Source organism: Oratosquilla oratoria, chromosome 12 (assembly GCF_046742065.1).
Source record: "Oratosquilla oratoria isolate Oo_2021 chromosome 12, ASM4674206v1, whole genome shotgun sequence".
Lineage (NCBI taxonomy): Eukaryota > Metazoa > Arthropoda > Malacostraca > Stomatopoda > Squillidae > Oratosquilla > Oratosquilla oratoria.
In genome coordinates this window covers 67,767,396-67,788,139 of record NC_134788.1, presented here as the reverse complement: position 1 = coordinate 67,788,139, position 20,744 = coordinate 67,767,396, and the positions used below count along the sequence as shown (strand labels likewise).

Here is a 20,744-nt window from a genome sequence, read left to right as displayed (position 1 = left end):
TCGCTTCGCTCGTGAGCGAAGCGAGGACTGACGTCATATTTTTCTGGTGTTTGATCAAACATTTTGGTGTTTTATGATTTTTTGTTTTATTTGACCAAATGACAAGACATCTTGTCATCGGAGTTGAATGGGTTAAGAGGTTTACTTGTTTCAAAGTAAGGAATTCTTGATAAGAATTCATCAGATCAGCCCATCATTCCATTGCCCCAAATCTCTCTTGTAGAGACCCATGTCTACCTGGTAACTGGCAATAGCCACTGGATTGGCCCATAAGTCATTCAAGGACAAAATATTGGGTTTTTCTGGTTATGACAAGGGTGAGGCAGTGTAAGATAAGATATTTGGTGTTCTGTATGTGATTGTGGCATCTTAGGCACTTTGTGTCTGTAGCTATTCCTATTCTGTATTGGTTTTGTTTTAGTACTGGATGGTAACCTGAACTCCTGCTATTGTAGTTCTGGAAGTAATTGTCATATGATCTGAGTGTGATTGTGTTTCTTTTAACCCCTTCCATACGGTGCCGCACACGTAGGCGTCATGGACTTAGATCTCGGTGGCAGCAGCCAATGCCAGCCGTACGACGTGTCGTAATAATACTCGCATCATAAAATATAGTCACCGCTTATATCGATCGTTCTCTCTTCACCCGTGAATTTTGATAACCATAGAAAATGCGATTACAAAAGAATTAGAAAGAATGTCATTGTGGAGGGGCGACTACAATAGATATAATCAAGACGCCGATATGGCATCCTCGCGAATACACTCGCTCCCCATGACGCCTACGTGTGCGGCACTGTATGGAAGGGGTTAATAGATGTGTGGTGCAAGTGATAGGCCATAGCTATTTGAGTAGTAAGTTACTCACAGACAAGAAAAAGAACAACTAAAGCAGCTAAACAATAACATTATAAAACAATAACAAACAGAAAGGAAACTGAAAAAAAAATAACAGACAAATTAGATGCAGAGTTGTAAAAACCATCAGAAACTCAAAACTGAATCCCCCATCCCATCCATGAAGTAATTGGGGCAACCCAAGACAAAATACGTATATACATATACCAAAGGCTTTTCTCCACCTTACATGGGAGGTAGCCAAAAGACAAAGGCATAGAAACTACTCCCACCCATTCCATCCCCTACATACTCCAGTCCCCTCTACCCTCTTCTCCCCTCTCATCTTGGCACCTCCTGGATGATGGATCATCCCTGCATCTTGTCCACTGCCCTGGGTCAGAAGCAGTGTCACAGGACAAAATATTATCACTTAAACAGCAACATGACATCATCAACAAGCATTTCTCCAAAACTAAATTCAATCTCACAACACTAGAAAACAGGAAGATAATCAAAGAAATGTGTAAAATCAGAACTGACAAGGACCCCACATCCACTTTCTACAGAAAAGACACAGAAGAAACAATAAAGAAACTAAAAAACTCCAAAATGGAAAGTCCAGACAAAATATCAAACATTCACCTCAAACACCTGGGCCAAAATGCCATAAGAACCTTTACTGATATTTTTAACTACTGACTAAACAAATTTCCAAATGTCTGAAATAAAGCACCAATCTTGAAACCAAACAAACTGCTTGAGGACCCAACATCATACAGACCAATATCACTACTATCCACAGTATCCAAGCTGATGGAAAGATTGGCTGCAGCAAGAATCAAAACAGAAATACCAATCTCCTTCAATCGACATAGTTTCATAGAAGACCACTCTGCTCACAAACATTGTTAAACAAATACTAGAAGGATTAAATAAAATAAAAAAAGACCCATCAGGAAGAAGGTATTGTTACTATTGATATAAACAAAGCTTTCAACAAAGTCCCCAGAAACATACTATCCAAAAAGATCATGAAGACAGATAATCATAATAACAACAACAATTGGTTAACCAATTTATAGCAGAAGACAATGCGGAGTAACCCAAAACAATCATATCACCAACTCAAAAAGACTATATAGTGGAATTCCTCATGGTGCAATACTATCACCTATGCTGTTCAACCTCTTCATAAGTGATCCACCAACTCATGAACCAGAACTAAACTGTGTTCTCTCATATGTGGGTGACTTGGCAATAATGACCAAGTACATATACATACATATACCAAGGCTTTTTCCCCCTTAGAAGGGAGGTAGCCAAAAAGAAATAGGCTTAAAATTATTCCCACCCATTCCATCCCTAAATACACTCCACTCCCCTCCACCCTCCCTCTTATCTTAGCACCTCCTGGATGAAGGGTCATCCCTGCACCTTGCCCACTGCCCTGGGTCAGAGGCAGTGTCACAAGTCACAGCACATCCACAGCAAGGCCGCTTCATTAAATCGGCAACCCGCCCTCTCCGTCCCCCCATGAATAAAAGGAGAAGACGGGGAGAAATCCCTTCGGGCTGCGTCAAATTTTGCTCACACATGCAACCTCACCCCCCATCCCCCCACCCATTCCACCTCATGCATCACAACATCATCCATATACAACCATTCTCCATTCACCCCTGTCTTCTGTCCTCTCCCGTCCTTCCTCAACAGACATTCCCCTCTTCCCCAAAGCCCCCTTCACCCCATCCATCCATCTCATCCTAGGACGTCCCCTCATGTTCACTCCCTCCCCATCTGCCTTCCATACCTCTTTTACTAGTCCTTCTTCACTCATTTTTTCCATGTGTCCAAACCATCCTAATACTCTTTCATCAACCCTATCTCCCAGCTCCCTTTCCACCCCTGTTCTCCTCCTCACCTCCTCATTTTTCACTCTGTCTTGCCTAGTAGCCCCCATCATACTTCTCAGACCCCTCATCTCAAACACATTCAAACTCCTTCTCTCTTCCTCTCTTATGTTCCATGTTTCTGCTCCATACAGTGCTGTTGGCACAATCACTCCTTCATACAGTCTCCTCTTAGCATCCATTCCCAAATGTCTATTCCTCATTACACTTTTTAATCCACCAAGGCATTTACTCACTTCTCTCAATCTACATTCTACCTCCACCTTCACTCCACCTTTTCCTGCCACATAGAGTAGAGCTAGGAGTGGAGGAGGAATGGAGATCGTTCAAGGAGGGAGTCACAAAGTGTGCAAAGATGGTTTGTGGAACAAGAAGGACAGGAGGAAACAGAAGGAAGGGTAGTGAATGGTGGGATGAGGAAACAAAGCAGGTTGTAGAAGAGAAGAAGCGAGCTTTCACAGATTGGTTACAAAATAGGACGAGGGAGTCATATGAGAGGTACAAAGAAAAGAAAAGAGAAGTAAAGCACAAGGTAAAGGAGGCAAAGAGGAGAGCAGATGTGAAATGGGGTAAGAGTATGGCAGAAAATTTTGAAAGTAATAAAAAGATGTTTTGGAAAGAAATTAAGAGAGGAAGAGGAGGTGAATCAAGTAGAGAAGAAAAGGTAAAAGGTGCAGATGGAGAGTTGATAATGGAAGAGAAGGCAGTAAGGGAAAGATGGGCAGAATATTTTAGGGAGTTGCTTAATGTGAAGGAGGATAGGGAGAGAGAGATTGTTGCAGTGGGAAATGCTAAGAAAATGACCATGATGAGTGAGGAAAATGGAGGAGAAATAAGGAAGGATGAAGTGAAGGCAGTTGTTAAGATGATGAAAGCAGGTAAGGCACCTGGTCTGGATGGATGCCATGCAGAATGTCTAAAAGAAGGAGGTACAGTGATGGTGGACTGGCTGGTGAGGTTATTTAATGTTTGCTGGAGAGAGGGTAGAGTGCTGGAGGACTGGAGGAGTGCCTGTATAGGTTTTGCGGATATATGGGATAGGAGGAAAGCTTCTAGGAGCTGTCAAGAGTTTTTACGAGAGTAGTAGAGCATGTGTCAGGATTAGAAATGGAGAGAGTGAGTGGTTCGTGGTAAAGGTGGGACTTCATCAGGGATGCGTTATATCGCCCTGGCTGTTCAACTTGTACATGGATGGGGTGGTGGGAGAGGTAAATGCAAGGGTGGTGGGTCAGGGAATGGAGATGGTTAAAGAAAATGGAGAAAAGTGGTAGGTGAGCCAGCTGTTGTTTGCGGATGACACTGCACTTGTGGCAGGGTTGGAGGAGGGATTGAGGAAGTTGATGACAGAGTTTGGGAGAGTGTGTGAAAGAAGAAAGCTGAAGATAAATGTGGGTAAAAGTAAGGTGATGAGATGTACAAGGGGTGAAAGTGGCAGCAGACTGGAAGTGAGCATTAAGGGAGAACGACTGGAGGAAGTGGATAGTTTTAGATACTTGGGTGCAGATGTGGCAGGAAAATGACCAAGTATAGTAAATACAAAATGTAATAAAGAACACCCAAGCCTACTTATATAAACTGGATCAATAACTGAGAAATAACGGAATGGAAGCTTCACCCAAGAAATTAATAGTAACATTATTCAACTCATGAAAAAAAAAGTAAAACCAAATAGCCAAACCCTTCCTTTGTGAAGGAACCCGAAAACTCTTTAGGTCTAACATTTGATACTCAAATAACACTCAGCCCACACGTCAAGAACCAAACAAGAAAGCAAAACACGTTGCATCAAAACTACCCCTATAGGACACATTCATACAGAAACCAAAATTCTCCCAATAGAACATTACATGAAAATCATAGGAACACTACACCAAAACCCTTAACAACACTCACCCTTCACATTAAATCTCACAAGCACCAGCAACAGAAAAGAAATACACTAGCAGCATATTACTGAAATGTCTACTAAAACAGCCACCCAAATTGCCCACAAAGAACCTCATATCCAGATAATTAAACAAGCCCTTCAAGAAAGACCTAATAGAATAATGCATAGATATTTTCAGGGGTTCTGGTGGCCAAGAAGTCATTATTTGGTAATGCTTCACCAGAGTTATGTGGAGGTGGAACTGTTTTCTTTGTATCACGCAGCTCACATAGATTTCTCAAGGTAAGTTGTGTTCCTTCATATCTGAATAGGATAGTTGACAATTTTTCTGTTGACAAATGCAAACGCTACCAAAACTTTATCTAAAGGTGTGTTGAGGTGGTCTAAACATATGAAAAGAATGAGTGAGAAAACACTTGAGTATGAAGCAAAAAATGATTGAGTGACCTTGAGAGGAAGACCAAGAATGAGATGAATGGGGTGAAGGGGATTGGGAGTGTAAAACAGAGGAACAAATGGAGGGAGGTTGGGAATGGGTGAGAGGATGACAGGGCCCAAAGGAATGATCTTCTCATCAGCTCTGTAAAATCCAGATGTTTGATTTAATAACCTTATTCAGCCAAAGGTTAGATAAATATAACAGTTCATCAACCTTTGGCCGTACTACTCGAGAATTATAGGCTGTTTAATTAATTTTTATTATTTTAGATGAATAAAAAAATAATGAAATATCATGAAAGACTGGTGAATAATCAAGGAACCTTTTCCTTAAACAGGATGTTGAGACAAGAGAGGAAGGAGGAACCCCTGCTATTGTAGAAGCCATACGGGCAGGTTTAGTTATGCAGCTCAAAATGAACATTACTCCTAGCTACATTGTCACCAGGAATTTGCAGCTTGTATCGTAAGTCCCATTGTGTTTTAGTCAGAATAGATGTTTATGCATCAGCTTGGTGATGTGATTGTATTTGTGCTTGATTAACATTTGAAAAATTCAGATTTGGTTACTGGTGTAACTATTGTAGGGAAGAAAAGAATTAGTGTTCATACTCGTTTGCTCTTAGAGATATAGGCTGATATGAGTATTTTACATGATTCTAGATTCAATATGTTTTAGTATTAGCAAAAATATTATATTAGAGATACAACAGTGATCTGAAATTAAGCATTCTTTTAATTGTCTTTGAGGGACAATCTTAATCTTTTCAGTACACAGAAGAGAACAACAAAGTTGAGGGGTTATTTTTAGATCATAAGAGATTAGTGGTTCAAACTTTGAGAAATGTGGGAGGAAAAATAAATGATTATCAAGAACTTTTGTAGGGATGAATAAGACCAGGTTTTCCCATAGGGTGATATTTTCAGTAAAAAGCAGAAAGACCTTGAAGAATATACGTAAATAGTAAGGTGCAGGCATACATGAACACAAATAGTAACTTGCTATCTTCCACATATATAATAGTACACCAAAGTATGAATATTTCAGTGTGCCAGCCTTCACTTCATTTGAACAAAGTATAATCATATGACAACTACATAGTACAAGGCATCACCAAATATTGGTAACTCATCCATTAGAAAGTAACATAGGAAAAGCAATGTAACTGGTACTGATGTGACTGCATTGGCATACAGGGAACAACTGACTGTTGATCATAACAAGGAAAGCATCGACTTAGTGCATGCCACATCACGCAAAAGTAAAGCTACATGTCTAGTGGCAGAATCTCACTGATGTATGAATTCACATATACATCCCATTTGTTTTACATTACAACACTACATCACGCCCTCACAAAGAACAGTGCCCCCAACAATATCATAGCATATACATGTTCATACACCAAAACAACATGTGTACAAAGAAAACAACAGAGACATAGCTAAATGAATGTTACTTAAAAATAGTAAAAGTACAGCTGATTCCTAAATTGAACAGACCTTTTAAAACTTGTAGTTTGGGAGGAAAACATCAGGAAATAGGGGAACATTGATTGGAATAGGGTCCATTGAATTTCCACAACCTATGGGCTCATTACCCTTGACAATTGATTTGGCAGTATGTATAAGTGGGCTTTAGGCACTCAATAGAAGCTGATGTCTCCCCTTGGAGAAGCGTAAGGATGAAGTATTTTCCATCACTAACATCATGCAGACCAGTGTATGATGCCTCCAAGCATCTTTTGACACCATTTACATGTACCCACACTTTTGGACAAGAGAGAGCAAATCCTTTGGCACAAAAAGTTCAGAATATGTGTGACTTTCACCCACCATGAAGTCCTGAAAGTCCTGTATTTCCTTGATAAATTGCAATGTCTCATGATTGGTGACCATGGATTCTGTAGAGGTTAATGGTGAAGGACACATCGTATAACCACGGGTGTCAGTGGTGAAAGGGTAGAAGCCAGTACAGTTCAGAAAAATTAAGCTTTGATAAATGAGAGAAAAAAATCTTCTTAACACCATGGAGGTAAAAAACGATAGGCCAACAATAAATGAGGTTAAGAGAGATAGAGTAAAATAGATCATGGAGCAACAGGGAAGAGATAGTCTAGAACAGCGGTTCTTAACCTTTTCCAGTGCCCGTACCCCTTGATATCTCAGAAAATTTCCCCGTACCCCCATCCAATACAAATACAATGCAAACATATGAAAAGAATTAGTGATACACACCTTATTTGCTTTCTCATTGTAAATATACAGTACCATTGCACTGACTATCATGTCTCGTACCCCCAGGCTTATGGTTTCGTACCCCTTGGGGGTACAGGTATCCCAGGTTAACCCATTCAACTCCGATGACAAGATGTCTTGTCATTTGGTCAAATAAAACAAAAAATCATAAAACACCAAAATGTTTGATCAAACACCAGAAAAATATGACGTCAGTCCTCGCTTCGCTCGCAGCGAAGCGAGGACTGACGTCATATTTTTCTGGTGTTTGATCAAACATTTTGGTGTTTTATGATTTTTTGTTTTATTTGACCAAATGACAAGACATCTTGTCATCGGAGTTGAATGGGTTAAGAACCACTGGTCTAGAAGTAGTCAAGGTTATCAAAATAATGTAATTGACAAGTCGAGATGCATTTTACTCTTTGGTTGCCGAGAAGAGCACATCACCTCATGGAAGCTATGCCACAAACAAGAAATGCAAATGATTATGGAGATTTTAATTGCAGTGAGGTCAACTAGTAATGGAGAACAAGCAACAAAGCAGGTTCCTGAGGAAATACTCAGTTAAGTATAGCAATGGAGAACTCAGTGACCCAATAGGTAAAAGAAGAGGCTCAGGTAAGAGATGACATGGAAGCTATGTCTCAAACAAGAAATACAAATGATTATGGAGATTTTAATTGCAGTGAGGTCAACAAGTAATGGAAAACAAGTACAAAAACTTAACCTGGGGTGGTATGAAACATGATAGCCAGTGGAATTGTACTGTATATTTACCATGAGAAAGCATAATCTGCATTCTTTGTATTCTACTAATATTTATTTTTAATTTGAAATAAAAAATTACCTTTATTCAGAAATTGAATATATCTAATAATTCATCAACAAAGTTTGTATCACTAATCCTTTTCATATGTTTCCATTGTATTTATATTGGATGCAGGTATGAGATTTTTTTTTTTTTTTTTTTTTTTTTTTAAATCAAGGGGTATGGGCACTGAGAAAGGTTAAGAACTACTGAAATAGAGCCAAGGAATGAATTATACAGGCAAAGAAGACTCAGTATTAGGAAAACAGATTACTTAGTGTTGAAAAAATTCTTTGAGGAAGCAAACTAGGAGGAATTCATGAATACCACAGGAATAAGGAGGAAATGGGAAACATTTCTTGACATTTACAAGTAGGGAGTAAACTGACATGACATGTACCAAAGACTAGTATAAGGAAGAGCAGAAACAGGACTAGTTTAACTCCTTCGATATGATGATGCCTATGTAGGCGTCATGAGGAGCAAGTGGGTACGCGAGGATGCCGATGTTGGCGTCTTGATTATGTATATGGTAGTTGTACCTGCGTGACCCCCGTACTCTGTAAACTGGCTTCATCATATTTTCTATGGTTATTAATATTCACTGGTGAAAGAGAGAACGAGCAATACAGCAGTGACTTTATTTTTTATAATGCGAGTATTATGACGCAACATCGCACATCTGGCAGCTAATGCTGCCCACGAGATTTTGGCCCGGAGTGAAGGGGTTTAACAAAACGTGTAAGATTGCAAAACAGACCAGGGACGTGACTTGGGGAAAATGGAGGAAGAGAAGAAACAATAAAACAAAAGAAGCTTACAAGCAAGCTAGGAATTGACTATACAGGAACTTGCTGGGAAGAAGAAAACAATATTAAAAGAGGTATAGTAGATGAATGCAAAGATGAATGAAACTGTTTTACAGGTCTATAAAGGGTAAATTAAGACACATGGAAAGAATGAGTGATGAAAGATTAGTAAAAGAGGTGTAGAAAGCAGAGGTGGGGAGAGTGAACTTGAGAGGATGGCTGAGGATGAGATGGATGGAGTGAAGGGGGGCACCAAATAAGAGAGGAATGTCTGTTGAGCAAGGTAGGGAGAAGGCTGGAGGTAAGAATGAGTGGAGAATGACTGTGTATAGATGATACTCTTATGCAAAGAAAAGGATGGAGGGGGTGAAGGTTGCTTATGTGTGAATGGTTTTTTGATACACCCCGAAGGAATTTCTCCTCGTCTTCTTTAGTCTGCATGAAAGGATAGAGAATGGGGGTCACTGATTGAGTGAAGTGGCCTTGCTGTGAATATACTATGTCTTGCTGCATTGCACTTGACCCAGGGCAGTTGGCAGATACAGGGATGACCTTTCATCCATGAGGAGCTGAGATGGGATGGGTGGAAAGGGTGGTGGAGGATGCCTCAGACTTAGCTACCCCCCTTGTAAGGGGGAAAAAACTCTTGGTATATAGATAGATAGAAATTGAGACAGGGAAGTGATCACCAAGTTAACCCATTCAACTCCGATGACAAGATGTCTTGTCATTTGGTCAAATAAAACAAAAAATCATAATAAAACAACAAAATGTTTGATGATCAAACAGCACCAGAAAAATATGACTCGCTTCGCTGCGAGCGAAGCGAGGATTGACGTCATATTTTCCTGGTGCTGTTTGATCATCAAACATTTTGTTGTTTTATTATGATTTTTTGTTTTATTTGACCAAATGACAAGACATCTTGTCATCGGAGTTGAATGGGTTAATAGTGGGTGATAAGATCTTTGAAGAAGCCTCAGCTCAGGCAGAAATAATGAATGAAAGTTTCCAATTGGTCTTCACGGAAAGAGACCACTTTTTTTGGAGGAAAGTGAGGGCAGGAAAAAACAAGGTTTAGAAGTGAGGAAAATTGTCATTCTCTTGGGATCATTGGATGTGACAAAAGCTTCGGAACCTGACGGGATTTCAAACTGGATACTTAACCCCTTCGATACAATGATGCCTATGTAGTCATCATGAGGAGCAAGTGGGTACGCGAAGATGCCAATGTTGGCGTCTTGATTATATTTTTTGTAGTCGTACCTGCGTGACCCCCATTCTCTGTAAACTGGCTTCATCATATTTTCTATGGTTATCAAAATTCACGGGTGAAAGAGAACGAGCTATATAAGCAGTGACTTTATTTTTTATAATGCGAGTATTATGACACAACATCGCACGTATGGCAGCTAATGCTGCCCGCGAGATTTTGGCCCGTAGTGAAGTGGTTAAAGAATGTAGGGAACAACTAGCAGACAAGATTCAGTCTTATTACATGTTCATTGAAAGAAGACATTGTGCCACTTGATTGGAAAAGGGCAAATGTGGTGCCAATTCACAAAGGTGGAAATAAGGAGACACCACTAAATTATAGACTAGCACAATAGTGAAATTATGTGAATTTTTTTTTGTAAAAGTTCGATGGACCAGATGTCTTGAAAAGATAAACATTCTGACAATCAGTTTGGCTTCAGATCTGAAAGGTTGTGTGCGTCAAACCATTTAAGCTTTTACTCAGGAGTGATTGATGTGCTGCAAGAGGGAGGGGTGGATAGACTTTGTGTACCTCAACCATCACACATAGGATGACTGAGAGGCAAACTACAAATATATATATATATATATATATATATATATATATATATATATATATTATATATATATATATACATATATATTTTAGGAAAGATACATGAGGATTGTAGTAAAGGATAAAGGAAAACTTTTCAGTCTACCTAGACATTTTACTTGCTTTCTTTACTTGAGTAAATGGAGTAAAAGTGTTATGAATAACAATTAACCCCTTCAATACGGGCCAAAATCTCGCGGGCAGCATTAGCTGCCAGACGTGCGATGTTGCGTCATAATACTCGCATTATAAGAAATAAAGTTGCGGCTGTATTGCTCGTTCTCTTTCACTAGTGAATTTTGATAACCATAGAAAATGTGATGAAGCCAGTTTAAAGAGTATGGGGGTCACACAGGTACAGCTACAATATATATAATCAAGATACTGACATTGGCATCCTCGCGTACCCACTTGCTCCTCGTGACGCCTACGTAGGCGTCATCGTATCGAAGGGGTTAAAACTGATACATTCACTTAACTTTATTCAGTACAGTAAACCATCATCCATGGCATGGAAATAGTCATTAATCATGGCATAGTTATAAAAGAATTCTATTTTTATATACCATCTCTTGCAAAATAAACCTTAACGTAAATGCATTTAGATGATATTATATATGCGATAAATTTCACAAATAGTATCTTGTGATGTTCCTTGTCGTGGCAGCCCTGACATCAAAACATGGCAGTGGCAGATGAACATGGCTGCTGCAGCATGTAGTTTGAACATTGAGTTGCCACACTTCCCCAATTGAATCATGAAATTGAAGAAAGAAATCACAAGATCAGAATTTTTTTTTTCCTAAATAAAAATGATGAATCACAAAAACAGTGACCCTAATTTATACAAGGTAAGGGTCCCAGGTTGATCAGTACATGAGGTTCATTTAGCTCATTGCATTTTGATAGTATAGCTCATTCTTGAAGATAAATAGACATTGCAGTGGGCATAGTAAAGGCCTTGAAATGAGTTGTATTTTAGTGGGTTCAATAGGCACATGCCCTTATTTTTTAATATGCACTTACTGTAATGTTAGAAAAATATATTTAGGATTCTGAATTCAGCAGAGGATACAGAAGGGCACGATTATTGAACACTGGTAACCATTGTCAAAAATGTCAGGCATCAAAATTTGAATCAGGAACTGTGATGTAAGGCATAGCATGACATAAAACATACAATGCAGTACATGATACATTTGTTTAAACTACAATAGTATCTTTGAAATTTATATTTCTTATTTCAGGCAGCTAGCATCATTTGTTTCATCAGTGGATGAGTTAGTGGCCCTCGGTCCTGTCAGTGAAACTTGTGTACCCATCCTGTCCTTCCTGGTGTCTCACCCTCCCAGTGGACGCTATCTTCACTACACATTTGTCAGTGCTGTACTTAATGATGTCTATGGTATCCAGGCTAGAGGTGGCTGTGCCTGTGCTGGGCCATATGCTCAAAATCTTCTTGGCATAGATGAGGATCTTGCTTTGAGTTATGAACACTTACTGCTAGAGGACACCAGACTTGATCGTACGCATTTGAGAAGGAAAGAGGAACATGGGAGTTTAGAAGTACTTAGGCCTGGATTTACCAGGATCAACTTGTCATATACTGCCACAGATGAAGAGGTGAGTAAAAAGAAGTGGAACTGAAATTATTGGATAAAGTAGAGGAGGGATTGGAATGATAATATTGATAATTGGTGCCTTGACTTTCATGGACTGGAAACCCACAATCCTATAGTGGTTGGCACTAGTCTTCAATCCCTCCCATTGATTTCTCTGACTTTTGTCAATACTGTACTTACATGAGACTGTTTCTGTGTCAGTGACTGGAAACCTGCACTACTATAACAGCTGGTTACAGTTCTTGGACCCTCCTATAGATCTTTTTGGGGCTGTTGTTCATATGGTAATAATATGGGATTGCTTCCACATCAGTAACTTTTAGCAGAGCTGGGCACATTCTTTGGTGCATTCCTCGGTGCATTTGGCTTCAGTTTGCCCGCAGTTAGCGCTCCCAAACTATTAAAGCTTAAGAGACAGCTTCACACTGAAATAAAAGTGCGGTAGGCCACATACTATACCGGCACCTATATTGCTTTAATAGTTTGGGATTGCTAACCGTGGCCAAACTAAAGCCAAACACACCGAGGGATGCACCCAGCTCTGACTTTTAGTAGTAGGAGGAGGGAAGCAATTACCATTTGTCAGCCCTTCTTTATTTGAAAAGGTGGAGAAAATACAGATGAAATTGATATAGATCTTGGACCTAGCCTGGAAGTCAAATGTCAGCCCCTCAGGTCTGCACCCCCTGGTGGAGATGAGGATATTGGCTGGTTTTGAAGATGGGTAACAAGAATCTCTCAGATGCAGGTACTTGTCTTTGGTCCTAGACACAACTGAATATGTGAGGATGTGATTTTATTTTAATTCTATTTGGATTCAATTATATATACAATAAAATACAATACATGTAAGACTCATATTATACATAGTAAATACAATTGTATATCCAAGGATGGCACAGAAAGTCAAAAGACTTATTTCCACTGTAGTTTTTTCATCTTACTAATGTACATGTATAATTCATGTATATATTTCTTACTCCAATAATGGGTTATACCCATGACACTGTATGCGACTGAGGCTTAAGAGTTTAATAGAGAGAGAGAGGAATTTAGATAGGTTTAAGATGAAGTATTTAAAAAGTATGGTGGGGATTATGAGCATGGTTAGAGTGAGAAATTAGGAGGTGAAGCAGAGAGTGGGAATGGAAGAGGGGTGGCAGATAGGGTTGATCTAAGAATACTGGGATGGTTTGGGTCTGTTGAATGAATGGGTGAAAAATTACTAGCAAAATGCGTGTGGAAGGCAAAGGTGGATGGAATGAACTTGAGGGTGAGACCCATTAGATAGATGGATGGGTTGAAAAAAGCCTTGGGTATAAAGAGAAATGTCTGCCAAGCAAGAAAGGCAGAAGAGAAGAGAAAAATGTGAGGAGAGAATATTTACCTAGTATTTTACGGGAAGGGAGCTATGCTCATGATACTGCATCTGTATCTCAGTGTCTAGTTTGCTCTTAAATTCATGAATGGTTTTTGCATACACTACTCTTTTGTCCAGTTTGTTCCAAGTGTCCACCACTCTGTGTGGAAAACTGTTCTTCTTCAGATCTCTTCTATAACTATCTTTTTTGAGTTTCTTTCCATGTCCTCTTGTGTTTCTCTTGTCCCAATTTAACAAGTCCTCTCTATCAAGTATTTCTGTGCCTTTCATGATTCTATAGATGGTCAGTAGGTCGCCTCTCTTCTTTGCTCCAAAGTCGGTAACTCCAATTTAGCCAGTCTCTCTTCATATGACAAGTTTGAAAGTGCTGGAGCCATTTTGTGGTTGCTCTCTGGATTCTTTCAATTTTCTCTATCTTCTTTTTGGTACTGGGTGACCACAATGTCACCACATATTCTAGTCTAGGCCTTGTTACTGTGACTAATATTTTCTTAATTGTGTCTTTGTCCAAATAGGTAAATGCCACTTTTATTGATCTTAGTAAGTTATAGGATTCTCCAACAATTTTGTTTATTTGTTTATCAGAGGACAAGTTGTTTGAGATGATTACTCCCTGATCTTTTTCAGATCCCACTTTCTTTACCTCCTTAGTTCCAATTTTATATTGTCCTGATATTCTATTTTTGGAGGTAGCCAAAACACAAAGGCATAGAAACCAATCCCACCCATTCCATCCCCTACATACTCCATTCCCCTCTACCCTCCTCCCTCCCACTTATCTTACCACCTCCTGGATGATGGGTCATCCCTGCATCTTGTCCACTGCCCTCGGTCAGAAGCGGTGTTGCAAGACACAGCAAGGCCGCTTCATCAATTTGGTGACCCGCCCCCCTCTCCGTCCCCTCATGCAGAAAAGGAAAAGATGGCTGCATCAATTTATTTCTCATACATACTCCCTCACCCTCCATCCCCCACTCCCCCTCATCTATCACAGCATCATCCATACACAACCATTCTCCATTCACCCCTATCTTCTGTCCTCTCCCATCCTTCCTTAACAGACATTTCCCTCTTCCCGAATGCCCCTTTTACCCCATCCATCCATCACGTCCTAGGACACCCCCTCATATTCACTCCTTCCACCTCTGCCTTCCACACTTCTTTTACTAATCTCTCTTCACCCATTCTTTCCATGTGTCCAAACCATCTTAATACTCTTTCATCAACCCTATCTCCCAACTCCCTTTCTACCCATTTTCCTCCTCACCTCCTCATTTCTCACTCTATCTATCATACTTCTCAGGCATTTCACCTCAAACACATTCAAACTCCTCTCTTCCTCTCTTATGTTCCATGTTTCTACCCCATACAATGCTGTCGGCACAATCACTGCTTCATACAATTTCCTCTTAGCATCCATTTCCAAATGTCTATTTTTCATTGCACTTTTTAATCCCCCAAGGCATTTACTCACTTCTCTCAATCTACATTCTACCTCCATCCCCACTCCTCCCTTTCCTGCCACATTCGCACTCAAGTATCTAAAACTATCCACTTCCTCCAGTCTCCCTTAATTTTCCCTTCTAGCCTGCTGCCACTCTCTCCCCTTGTACATCTCATCACCTTACTTTTGCCCACATTTATCTTCAGCTTCTTTCACACACCTTCTGAAACTGGCTCACCTCCCACTTTTTTCCTTTTTCTTTAAACATCTCCAATCTCTGACCCACTACCTCTGCATTCACCTCTTGCACCACCCCATCCATGTATAAATTGAACAGCCAGGGCGACATAACACATCCCTGACGAAGTCCCACCTCAAACCAAATCACTCATTCTCTCCATTTCTAATCCTAACACAAGCTCTACTACTCTCGTAAAAACTCTTGACTGCTCTTAGCAGCTTTTCTCCTATCCCATATATCTGCAGTACCTCCCACAGTGCCTTCCTGTCTACCCTGTCATAAGCCTTTTCCAGATCCATAGAAGCCCAAAAAGCATCCTTACCTTTTCCTATAGCTTTCTCACATATTTGTCTTACCACAACCCCTACCTGTCCTAAACTCACACTGTTCCTCACCACTTACTCCCTTTGTCCCTCTCCTAATCCTCTCAACCAAGACCCTCCCATAAGCCTTCCCAACTACACTTAACAAGATGATCCCTCTGAAATTACTACACTCACACTTGTCCCCCTTTCCTTTGTAAAGTGAAACTATATAGGCACTCCTCCAGTCCTCCACCACTCTACCCTCTCTTATATACATACCTATACTGAAGGCTTTTTCCCCCTTATATGGGAGGTAGCCAAAAAAAGGCATAAAAACCACTCCCACCTATTCTATCCCTATCACACTCCACTCCCCTCCACCCTCTTCCCTCCCTCTTATCTTGGCACCTCCTGGATGATGGGTCATCCCTGCATCTTGTCCACTGCCCTAGGTCAGAGGCAGTGTTTTAAGACACAGCACATCCACAGCAAGGCAGCTTCATTAAATTGGTGACTCCCCTCTCCATTCCCTCATGCAGAAAAGGAGAAGACGGGGAGAAATCCCTTTGGGCTGCATCAAAATTTTCTCACACATGCATCACAACATCCATATACAACCATTCTCCACTCACCCCTGTCTTCTGTCCTCTCCCATCCTTCCTCAACAGACATTCCCCTCTTCCCCAAAGCCCCCTTTTACCCCATCTATCCATCTCATCCTAGGTCGCCCCCTCATGTTCACCCCTTCTACATCTGCCTTCCACACCTCTTTTACTAGTCTTTCTTCGCTCATTCTTTCCATGTGTCCAAATCATCCCAATACTCTTCCATCCACCCTATCTCCCAACTCCCTTTCCACCCCCGTTCTCCTCCTCACCTCCTCATTTCTCACTCTATCCAGCCTAGTAAATAACCTCACCAGCCAGTCCAACATAACTGTACCTCATTTTTTCAGACATTCTGCATGGCATCCATCCAACCTAGGTGCATTACCTGCTCTCATCATCTTAACAGTTGCTTTCACTTCATCTTTCCTTATTTCTTTTCCATTTTCCTCACTCATCACAGTCATTTTCTTGACGCTTCCCACTACAACTACCTTTCCCTCCCTATCCTCCTTCACATTTAGCAACTCCCTAAAATACTCTGCCCTCCTTCCTCTTACTGCCTTCGCTACCATTATCATCTCTCCATTTGCACCTTTTAGCTTTTCTTCTCTACTTGATTCGCCTCCTCTTCCTCTTTAAGTTTTTTCCAAAACATTTTTTTATTACTTTCAAAATTTTCTGCCATACTCTTACCCCATTTCATATCTGCTCTCCTCTTTGCTTCCTTTATCTTATGCTTTACTTCTCTTCTCTTTACTTTGTACCTCTAATATGATTCCCTCATCCTAATTTGTAACCAATCTATGAAAGCCTGCTTCTTCTCTTCTACACCCTTCTTTTTTTCCTCATCCCACCACTCACTACCCTTCCTTCAATTTCCTCTCATCCTTCTTGTTCCACACACCATCTTTGCACACCTTATGACTCCCTACTTGAACCATCCCCATTCCCTCTCCACTTCTAGTTCTACTCTATCCTTCTCTCCCTCCCACTCCTCTCTCAGCTTCTTATACTCCTCCTTTTCTTTCTCATTTAAGCAGTTCACTCTAAGTACCTCCCTACCATCTGTCCTTTTCTTCTTTCTCCACCTGTTCTCCACTCTCAACTTATCTTCCACCAAAAAATGATCTGATATTCCTCCACACTCTCCCCTTAGAACATGTACATCCTTAACTCTTCCTACTATCCTCTTGGTTACCACTATATAGTTCAGTAACGCTCTATCTGCCACCCTTCCATCCACCACCCTCTCCCATGTGTACTTATGCTTGACTTTCTTCCAAAACACTGTATTTGCTATCATCAACTCTCTTTTGAAACACATACCCAGCATCAACTCTCCACTACGATTCTTTCCTGGCACTCCATACTTCCCAATCACTCTGTCTATTGGTTCATTTCCTACCCTAGCATTAAAGTCTCCCAATACAACTACATTGACATTTCTCCCTAATCCCTCTATGCACTCATTTAAATTCATCCAAAAAGCCTCCCTTTCCTCTACACTCTTCTCACTACCAGGCCCATACACACTTACAAAAACCCACATCTCCTTTCCCAGCTTCACCTTCATCCACATTAACCTTGAAGAAACCTCCTTCCACTCCACTACATGTTTACCTATCTCTTCACTTACTAGTATAGCCACTCCCTCTCTTCCTTATACATTCTTCAATCCTGAAAATCTCCGAACTACACTCCCAAACTCACACTTACCCCTCCCTTTCAACTTAGTTTCACTCAGTGCCAACACATCCAACTTTCTTCTAACAAACATACTGCCTATCTCTTCCCTTTTTCTCTCATCTGTACCACATCCACACTCATTAAAAGACCCAAACATTAGGGTACTGGTTGGAAAACTCCCAGACCCTCTTATGCCTTTACTTTTTTTAGGAATGTCCCCTGTGGGGCTACAGGTAGTTCGATTCCTAGTCCTATCCCCCATCCCTTTTTTTTGTCACCTCGTATGACTCAAGTGGGAAGACTTGGTGACAGCATTATTTTCCCCCACCACAGGGTAGGCAAAAAAAAGGAAATTAATATTCAGAGAAATGGTACAGGACAGTAACAAGGGGTTGAGGGACAGCATAACAGAGGGACAGTCGCAGTATAATAAAAGTGTCATCATTTCTCTATGAACAGAGTCTTCCTTTATCACAGACAAAATGATGTCTCCATAGGGGCACCCCTTATAGACCCTAAAGTATCAATTGCATGCTACTTTGCCACAATAACATGCAGCCAATATGTATGTATGAGCATGTGTGTGTGAGCAAAATTTGACGCAGCCCAAAGGGATTTTCTCCCCGTCTTCTCCTATTATGCAAGTGGGATGGAGAGGGGGGGGTTGCCGATTTAATGAAGCGGCCTTGCTGTGGATGTGCTGTGTCTTGCGACACTGCTTCTGACCCAGGGCAGTGGACAAGATGCAGGGATGACCCGTCATCCGGGAGGTACTAAGATGAGAGGGAGGGTGGAGGGGTGTGGAGTGTCTTCAGGGGTAGAATGGGTGGGTATGATTTTATGCCTTTTCCTTTTTGGCTACCTCCCTTGTAAGGGGGAAAAAGCCTTGGTATATGTATGTACCTTTTCTGAATTCCATTTTGCTACACTTAATGTGAAGTCCATTTCCCATTTCGGACTCCCCTTCCAAACATTGTTCAGGTCTTCCTGTAGTGATTCACAATCCGTTTCAGTTTTTACTTTCCTCAACAATATAGTGTTGTCTGCAGAGAAGCTCATATAACATTCCACATCATCATCCATGTCATTCACATAAATAGCGAACATTATTGGAGCCAATGCAGATCCTTGTGGAACTCCACAACTCACCTACTTCCAACCTAAATATATTTTTTTAACCCAAATTGCCCGGGTGCCGCACATGTGCGGCAATCACTTTTGTTCCAAGATTTCGGGGTCAGCATATATGTGGTACTTGCAAATTTCTGAAGATATCGGGTGTCAGCATATATGCGTTACATAGCCACGTTCCAAATTCACGGGGAACGCACAAATGCGGTGTTGTCTCTTGTTCTCGGTCCTCAGCATATGTGCGTCTTTTTATCCTATAAGGCCAGAGGTTCTTTGTTTACCATTTGAAGTAAGAGGGGAGGGGGACTGGGGGGATAATTAGTTTCGCCTCATTACTCCAATACCCCCCTACTCAAGGGGGGGTGAATGATGTCACCGAATTGGCGCATTCTGATTGGTTTATTTGAAATATATTATCTTATAAGACGATCTGAGATTGGATAATAAATTATGTTACACTATCTATGATTGACCATAGAGGTGAGGGGTGAATGATGTCACCGAATTGGCGCATTCTGATTGGTTTATTTGAAATGTATTATTTTATAAGACGATCTGAGATTGGATAATAAATTATGTTACACTTGGCTATCTATGATTGGCCATAGAGGTGAGGGGTGAATGATGTCACCGAATTGGCGCATTCTGATTGGTTTATTTGAAATATATTATCTTATAAGACGATCTGAGATTGGATAATAAATTATGTTACACTATCTATGATTGGCCATAGAGGTGAGGGGTGAATGATGTCACCGAATTGGCGCATTCTGATTGGTTTATTTGAAATGTATTATTTTATAAGACGATCTGAGATTGGATAATAAATTATGTTACACTTGGCTATCTATGATTGGCCATAGAGCTATATATAAGGCGAGACTCAGACTCAGCCGGTTGAAGTCGTTTCTCGCCAGGCCTCTGAACTGCTAACATGCCTCGCCAGCCCTCAACCTCTCTACGTTCAACTTCTCGACCTACGAGTCATAGAAGGCCTACTTCCAAGTCTCGCCCTTTGCGTATATCATCCTCTGACGAAGATGACCCTGCACCTCTTGCTCCATCACCCAAAAGGCGTGCCATTCCATCTGCAAGTGGAACACAACTTGTACCATCGGGTACACAACAACCTGTACCCTCTACTTCGGGTACACAACAACAAGTAGGCGATTCTGACTGGGATCCTGAGGACGTGGACAGCTCAAGTGAGGGCAGTGATGAAGAATGGGGAGAAGTGGATTATGTAAATATACATGATTCATCAATAGACTCGGACGAGCCGCTAGCCAATGTGGTGAGGAAGGAGCACGACAGGAATGCACCAGGTACATCTGGTTTCCAGTGGAAGAAGAAAAATAACGTACCAAGGAGATTTGCTTTCTCTGGTTCTCCAGGAGTACAGAATGAAGATCTGGATGGATACTCCACTGTGTCTGATGTATTTTCCTCTTTATTCCCTCCTGAAATGTGGGAAAGATTTGCTGAGGAGACAAACACATATGCCAGCCAGAACCCACCCAAAGCCTATGCCCATTCGAAGCCT

The 20,744-nt window shown here is 40.8% G+C and overlaps 1 protein-coding gene across 5 annotated transcripts in view; it reads left to right on the top strand.

Annotated features, from left to right (window-relative positions):
• LOC143031974 (uncharacterized) overlaps positions 1–20,744 on the top strand; it is a 98,559-nt gene that overhangs the window by 45,698 nt on the left and 32,117 nt on the right. For all 5 annotated transcript variants that reach the window (XM_076196378.1, XM_076196379.1, XM_076196377.1 and 2 more), the window contains exons 7-9: positions 4,814–4,917; positions 5,412–5,539; positions 12,031–12,406. In XM_076196378.1, coding sequence (XP_076052493.1) covers positions 4,814–4,917; positions 5,412–5,539; positions 12,031–12,406 — 608 coding nt within the window. The remainder of the gene's footprint in view (positions 1–4,813; positions 4,918–5,411; positions 5,540–12,030; positions 12,407–20,744) is intronic.